We start from the raw sequence: 7,479 nt of genomic DNA on the forward strand, positions 1-7,479 counted from the left end.
ATGTGGGGTGGGGATGTCTTGTATGGATGTATCATACTGTCTTTTTCTTTTGAAAATACACAGATCACATTGCATTGATCATAGAACTTCTGGGGAAAATACCTCGCAAGCTCATTTTGGCAGGAAAATATTCCAAGGAGTTTTTCACCAAAAAAGGTAAAAGGAAACAAAGCAAATGTCACCTTGCCCCCACCCCATACACAAGAGTGCCTTTCTAAAAATACCAATTAAAAATAATCTCAACAAAGACGTATCTTTTAAATCTTCCCTCTGTTTTATGAAAGGCTTTTTTAGCAAAGCTGCAACTAAATGTAAGGTATTCTTTTCTGCTAAAAATATACTACATCCCCATACTTGACATCTTGGTGTAGATCAAATGCGACAGGTTGAAGAACAGTTCTGTAAGTAGCTCCTCAGATTTGAGACTGCTTCAGATAGCTGAGCTTTGTCAACTAGAGGTGTTTACTTGTCTGAAGTCTTCTCTAGACAGCTTTGTTCTATTTCTAGTGTGACAGTCACTTAAATGGTACCTTGCATCCTGAGCCACGTTGCTTCAGATTATAAAGATAACTGCTGTTGCAGGCCCTCTGACCTAGTCTAAGGGAAGAGGCCCTGTACGTGGCAGACAGCTGTCTTCTCCGTTCAGGCTGGTAAACCCAGAGTCTGGTTTTCAGCACAGAGACCTTCTGCCCTAAACAGGAAACCCGACACATTTTGCCATGTTGCTAATCTTAAAACCCTAAGTACACCAGAAATGTATGAAGACTCAAGAACAAATTTTTCACCTAGTTTAATACTAAAAATAGCCAACCTTCTTTTTCGTAGTAGTGTATCACTTCCTCAAACAATGCTGCACATATTCCAAAGTCTACAAAACAGTGTATGCCTGTCATGTCAGCCTGTATAATTAGTGATTAATAAAGTTAATATATGCTGGTATTAGATCAGAAATAGCAGGAGGGAGAAGGGAGCCTTCAAGGACTACATTTCTAAAATGGCCTGCAAAAGCAGATAGGAAAGTGATCTGAATTGTTTCTAAACTATACTGTCCCAAGCTGTGGTGTTGGTTCCATGTAGAGTAAAGACCTTGAAATCCTTCAGCATTTTCTGGGTGTCTCCTATGTTCTTTGCTTTCCAGTCACAGAACTTTTCTTCAGTTTTAGCTGCTTAAATGTTTTGAAATGAGCTACTTAAACCTAGGTTTTAGTCTCACTTCTTCCTTCAGCACTCCCCACACCTTTTGCCTTTGCCTTTCCTGTGCTAAAATACTCAGTTTCTGGACTCAGCCGGTCATGCTAGCTGCTTGGCCTGTTTCGGTCAGCCCCTCTGCCGCTATGATTTGCACTCAACGCATCTGTCTTGGTTTTCAGGTGATCTGAAGCACATCACCAAACTGAAGCCGTGGGGCCTTTTCGAAGTTCTGGTGGAAAAATACGAGTGGTCCCAAGATGAGGCAGCTGCATTCACAGACTTCTTATTACCTATGTTGGAGCTGATCCCGGAGAAACGAGCTACAGCAGCGGAGTGTCTCAGGCACCCCTGGCTTAGCTCCTAGAGGCTTCAACCCAATGCCACAGCACTACACTCTCGTTTACAACATAGCATACACACACCCAGCTGCCCCTTCCCAAATCCATTTTTTTTCCTTGTTCATTTTCAGTGTGAAGTTCTTCCTTCAAGGCTTCCAAGATTTTAGATAAAATCTAACGTGTTCTGCTGAGTTTGCTTGTGTGACTCAATGGGGACTCTCCTCAGCCAGTGGGCATCATCTGTGTTTTGCCTTGATAGGGCTTTGCCAAAGACTAATTGACTGGAATATGAAGTTTTTCCTGAGTCTCCTCACTGTTACGCAGCATGTGCGGTAGATGTGAGCTCATCTGTGCTGAGATAGCTCCCTTAACTAAATTTCAACTGTCCTTTGTTTGTGAGGGGGACGTGAAGATCTGAACTCATCCTTATCTCACTGACTCAGGAGTCAATTTCCCACGGTTTATCCAGTAGCTGGCAATGGGGTGAGAAGTAACAGAGGGCACCGAGGTGGTGTTAATTCCATGTAGAGCAAAGACCTTGAAATCCTCCATCATTTTCTAGGTGTCTGCTGTGTTCTTTCCTTTCCAGTCACGTAACTTTTCTTTAGTTTTAGCTGCCTAAATCTTTTGAAATGAGCTATTTAAATTTAGGTTTTAGTATCATTTATTTCTTCCCCCAGTGTGCCCCTGCCCCTTTACTTTTTCCCCTCCCTGTGCCCAGATAGTCAGAATAGTTTCTAAATTCAGCAACGTTTACTGTGTGATTTCAAATGCCTGAGCCTGTGACTAAAAGGTGACGAGGAAAATAAGCAAAAGCTGGAACTGACTAAACGCACAATCTTCAGCATGCAGATGGGAGCACCCTTTGGCTGCAGAGAGGTAGCCTTGTTGCAGGCAACTCTTCCAATGTTTTAGTGAGCTGTAAGTTTTTTCTTTTTTATCCCTTACTGGCACTTTTTTGCCTTGCTTGAGGCAGTTGCTGCATCCGTGAGAGCCTGGCTTTCACTAATGCGGTGTACTCTGGCTCTTACTTTTTGACCATTCACTTTTTCCCAGATGAAGGGTGGCAGCATCTGTATCACAGCCACGCGATAGCCCTTGACTTGGAAACTCAACACTTGAAAGCCCAACTGAAAAATTTCTTTTGTGTTAACTTGCTTCAGGTGCTGGCCTTCAGAAATAACTTCCCAGACTGGGATTGCCTTTCAGTTTCTGGGGCATTAACACAAGGAGAGCTAACATAGGTGGGAGAGAACTGACTGACTTTTCCATGTAGATACCGAATTAGAAGCTGTTTCTAGAGATACCCTAAATAAAATGTTCTGTTGATTTACTGTATAAACTTCTCAGAGGGGGTTGGATATAATAAGTAAATGGGTTAATTTTAATTAAAAGTTGAATCATTGTGGTATTTTGCAAGTTCTATGATGGTTTCTTCTAGACTTGTCCATCCTTATTACAGATTCAGTGCATCCTACTCTAAAGCAAGATTTGGCAGTGTTGAGACTTCAGAGGCACTTCCTCACCCTGGACCAAATGGGCCTTTGGATTCGTGGTAGTTCTCAGAGGACAGAAGTACTGCAGGAACATCCTGGAGGCCAAGCAGCTGCGCTCTGAGGCGATACGTTGCCAAAGCAGCCGAGATGACTGTTGCGTGTCACTTCTCTGTTTGTGTTTGAAACTCTGGTTCATGAGGATTGTTCATTCATGAAACTTGATGTCATTTTAATCCACTTGAAAAGCATTTCTCCAGTCCAGTGCCTGATTCGGCTTATTAATGCAATTCATGCTGCATGCTCCTTTAGGGATAGGTCAGGTTCTCTATGCATCTAAGCTAAAATTAAAAGAAGGAAACATACCAAAAGAGTTTTAAAATGCCGATTTGACTTTTTTCCCCTTTCATCTGGAGTTTTCCCAGTTCAGTGTCGCTTCCATATCTGTTACAGAGGGACTGCAGCCAGGACTGGATTCTAGCGTACCTACTGTCTAAATACTGTGAAGATATATTGGCAGGGCACACAACTTCGGTTGCCGTCTTGGAAGCTCACCCAGTCCTGCGTACTTCGAACTGGCCGATGAGAATCGTTTCTAGCAGAGGTCTGCACACTTTGCCGAGAGCTTCTGCCCGTCCTTCCCTGCCCTCTGCCACCCTGACTGGAGGAGGACGTTTTTTTACCCAGATAGCCAAGGCTAGAGCCAGCTTGGGAGCTGACGACCCACAGGATCAGCTGTCAGGATTCAGTCTTGTACCTTGTGCTCGTTCACTTGGGGGTTGTTAAATTTCCAAATTGCCGTAAAGTGCTCACACTAAAGGATTTGTACTTGCTGTGTCAGTCTAAAACCTGAAGGAAAATACATTTTTATTCTTTCTACTTGGGTGCTTTGTCTTTTTTTTTCTTTGTAAAAGCGGTACAATAAATAGATTATTTAGTATTCCTCCTATGTTCCCTCTGCAAACCTGTTCTTTCAGAGCTGGTGAATTTTCCATGTCTGATAGCACTTAATTTTGTTTCCCTAGAATCAGATCCAGGGAGATGGCACAAATAAGGGTTTTGTTACTGGTACTGTGACCCCACTTTTAATGGGGAAAAGCAGTAAATATCAGGATAACTGCTGGAATTTACCATTCTAAAATGTTTTCCCCCACCCCAACTCCTTTCCGCTGTCTTCACTAGCATGAAGTCTTAACAAAACACCCCAGAACGCGCGGCCTGGGCTGGAGCCTGCGGCAGGCGGGTGTCCGATGCGACGTGCAGCGATGGCTGAACCAGATTAGCAGCAGGTTCCCGTGTGCAGCGAGCTGATGCTGACACTCACCATCTGCTGTGGTTGGAAAGTGCTGTTCCCTGGTGTGCTGGGGCCAGCGGCTTTTTGCCAGAAAAGTGCCCTGCTTGAGGGGTGATGTTTCATTTACTGTTGCCCAGAGTGGGAGGTAAACGGAGTTGTGGTAGCGCTTTCCTTGCAGGGTAATGCAGGTGGCTGCTAGCTGATGCTGGTTAAGTAGCATTTTCTCCGTTCACGTGGATTTTTGAAAGGTGATGTGAGAGAGGCTGAATCATGGGGGGGTTTTTCTCTTTTTTTTTTTTTTTTCCCCCCAAACATGTGCAAGATCATAGGGCCTCCCTGGGACCCGGTGCAGGATTTCCCCAGCCCCACGATCATCAGCATCAAATCGAAAACAGAATTTCTTTCTTTTTCCTTTTTTTATTCAGAAGGAATTTCCTGGAAAGAAGGTATACAAACCCCGAGAAGAAGCAAACTGCACCCCTTTCCCTGCCCCGTCCCCAGCATTGCTGATGGACTCTCCGACCTGCGTCCGGTTCAGTTGGGCTTTTCCCACCGGAGAAGGGGAGCGGAAAACGGTCCCTCATGGGAACAGAGCAGCTGCAGCAAACCCACACGCGCTGATAAACTTAACGCTCCTGCAAAAGTCAGTTTAAAGAAAAAGGTTAAGTTCCTCGGAGGTGACCGAGGAAGGGCTCTAGGTGTCCCTGGGGAGAGAAGCAGGTGACCCACTGTCGAGCGGGGCAGGACCGCAGCTTTTAAGCTTTTTTTGGTCACTCAGCAGGAACTTCTGCTTTCCTGCTGCCAGGAGGCAAAAGCACAGATTTCCCGTCTACCTACAGCTAAACCCGATGCGAATACGGCACCAGCATCACCGTACTTGTCACCCCCCCGCCATCCTCAAAACGCACCACTGGTAGCACAGACACGCGGGAGAAGTGTTAGAATCGGTTCTGCGGACCTCACTTACTGCGGCGATCGGCGCTATCGGTCACTCATTGCCTTCCTCTGTAAAACAAACGATAATCGCGGTGTTAACGGGCCGTGGGAAGGTAACAGGGAAGGTGCAGGCGTGTTTCCTGGCTGGGTCTCAAGGAGCGGGGAAAAGCCCCAGCATGCACACACAGCCGTGCTCTGCTTTTTGCTCATGCCATAGGGGGAAAAATGCAGGAAGAAAAGATGAAGTATTTTAATATTGAGCTGTTTTTAACGCCTCAAATGCTGAATGTCGGGAAATGTGATGTTTGATGGGGGGCTGCTGCATCCCTGGCCGCACGCCTTCCCTGCAGGTTAGCGAGCCGGGAGCCAATGCGTGGCCTTCCCAGGGGATCTGTACTCGGCCCTAGCCCCATTTACCTTTATTTTCCACTTTAAAATCCGACGGGAGGAGGTTGTCCTGCCGGTTGCCCAGCACGAAGGCCAGGAAGGAGAGGATGAGGGCGTCGAGGATGCCGATGATGCAGAGGATGTACGCCCAGCGCACCGTGCAGGCGCCCAGCGTGTACTTGTCCGTCTTGTCCCCGCACATGCGCTTCACCTCGGCCGAGTCCCAGCCGTCGGGGTAGATGAGGCAGCCGATCATGAGGCCGGTGGCTGCGGGCGAGGGAGGGAGACGGGCGGCTGCGGGTGGGGGCTGCTCCGTCCTGCCCGCCCGAGCCGCTTTGCAAGGACAAGAGCTTTGCAATAGCTGCTTTGCCACCAAAACCAGAGCCTTTCGGCGGGGGCCGTGTGCCGCACGCGAGGCCTCCGCTCGCAGAGGGGGAGGTCGGCGCGCCCCATCTCCCCCCAGAGCCCTTTAGTTATTGAAGCGAGACCCGCAGCGGGCCGAGATGTTCTCCAAGCAAAACCAGGCAGGTCTGCAGGCTCGAGCCCCTTGCCATGGTTTTCCTCGTCCATCTCCGTGCGGGATGCGGCTGCACGGCCCCCGGCACGGCCGGAGATCCGCCGCCCGCGGAGGGCGGCTGAGCTGCTCCCAAGCCTCTTATCTAAATCCTGCCCCGAGCTCGCCTCCTCCGCCGGGAGCCGGCGCGACGCCCCAGCTCCGGCCGCCGGGGCCCCCAGGCACCGTCCGGGCCGCGGCCGAGGGCCGGGTTGGGTTTCGGCGGTGCTCGCCGGGGCGTCTCGGGTGTCCGCTCCGGGCAGGCGGCCGGAGAATGTGATCCGTGCGGCCTGGCTCCACTGCCCATACCGCTGCCCCGGGGGGGCCTGTTTCGGCTCTGCCCCCCCGCAGCGCAGGCGGGACCCCTCGGCCCCGGGGGGCTCATTCCCCCCACCCGCGGCATCTCCTCGCCCCCCCGGCCCCGCTCACCTGCCGCCAGCTGCATCCAGGCGCAGACCTTGTAGACGGTGGCGGCGTTGCAGAAGAAGAAGAGGCTGAAGCAGAGGATGGAGCCGACGATGAGGAAGGTGGAGATGCCCACGAAGAACATGGCGGTTTTGAAGGCACTGGAGGGGATGGTGCCGAAGTCGAGCGGGCTGCCCTTGCAGATGAGCTCGCCGGTGAGCGCGTTGCCGATGCAGTAGGAGAAGAGGCCGAAGTAGCCGGCCTGCGGCGTGTCGATGCTGTCGCCGATCCAGTAGGGCTGGATGAAGGTCACCACCATGAGGATGGAGAAGCAGAGGGTGAAGAGGGCCCACAGCACCCCCATGGCCCGCGCGTTGCGCACGTAGTTGGTGTGATAAATCCGCGCGGCCTCCTGCGCCGGCAGCAGCTTGGGCATGGCCCCCCCGGGCCCCGCCGCGGCCCCCCCCCGCCGCCCCGGCCCCGGCCCCGGCCCCGGCCCCGGCCCCGGCCCCGGCCCCGGCCCCGGCGAGCGGCGGCGGCGGCGCTGCGGGATGCGCCGAGCTGCGCCGCGCCGCCCGCCCGCCCCCGGCTGCGCCGAGCGCCGGGCCCGGAGGCGCCCCGGGATGCACCGGGAGCCCCCGCCCCGGGAGCGACCCCGCCCCGGGATGCGCCGGGATGCGCCGGGAGCCCCCGCCCCGGGAGCGACCCCTCCCCGGGAAGTGCCCCCGTCCCGGGATGCACCGGGATGTACCGGGAGCCCCCGCCCCGGGAGGGACCCCGGGATGCGCCGCCCGCCTCCGTCCCGGGATGCACCGGGATGCACCGGGATGCACCGAGTACCCCCGCCCGGGAAGTGCCCCCGCCCCGGGATGCACCGGGAGG

The 7,479-nt window shown here is 52.1% G+C and overlaps 2 protein-coding genes across 4 annotated transcripts in view; one reads left to right on the forward strand and one right to left on the reverse strand.

Moving 5' to 3' along the window:
* SRPK1 (SRSF protein kinase 1) overlaps nt 1–3,901 on the forward strand; it is a 28,026-nt gene extending 24,125 nt beyond the window's left edge. For 2 of the 3 annotated variants that reach the window (XM_064498181.1, XM_064498182.1), the window contains exons 15-16: nt 64–156; nt 1,371–3,901. In XM_064498181.1, coding sequence (XP_064354251.1) covers nt 64–156; nt 1,371–1,555 — 278 coding nt within the window. In that variant the 3' untranslated portion in view covers nt 1,556–3,901. The remainder of the gene's footprint in view (nt 1–63; nt 157–1,370) is intronic. The other variant, XR_010385284.1, reaches the window with a different exon arrangement.
* Nucleotides 3,902–4,723: 822 nt separating this feature from the next.
* On the reverse strand, nt 4,724–7,068 carry LHFPL5 (LHFPL tetraspan subfamily member 5). Its single transcript, XM_026112033.2, has 4 exons — nt 6,622–7,068; nt 5,670–5,906; nt 5,284–5,321; nt 4,724–4,951 (listed from the first exon to the last, which is right to left on the reverse strand). Exons 1-3 carry the CDS (start codon nt 7,031–7,033, stop codon nt 5,305–5,307), a joined length of 666 nt encoding a protein of 221 aa, XP_025967818.2. The 5' UTR covers nt 7,034–7,068; the 3' UTR covers nt 4,724–4,951; nt 5,284–5,304.
* Nucleotides 7,069–7,479: the final 411 nt, after the last annotated feature.

The sequence above is a fragment of the Dromaius novaehollandiae genome, chromosome 27 (genome assembly GCF_036370855.1).
Source record: "Dromaius novaehollandiae isolate bDroNov1 chromosome 27, bDroNov1.hap1, whole genome shotgun sequence".
In the NCBI taxonomy this organism is placed as follows: domain Eukaryota; kingdom Metazoa; phylum Chordata; class Aves; order Casuariiformes; family Dromaiidae; genus Dromaius; species Dromaius novaehollandiae.

Coding starts and splice junctions, on each gene's coding strand:
- LHFPL5 (XM_026112033.2), bottom strand. CDS start 7,033: ATGCCCAAGCTGCTGCCGGCGCAGGAGGCCGCGCGGATTTATCACACC. Junction 5,907..6,621: donor CTGGATGCAGCTGGCGGCAG/GTGAGCGGGGCC, acceptor CCTCGCCCGCAG/CCACCGGCCTCATGATCGGC.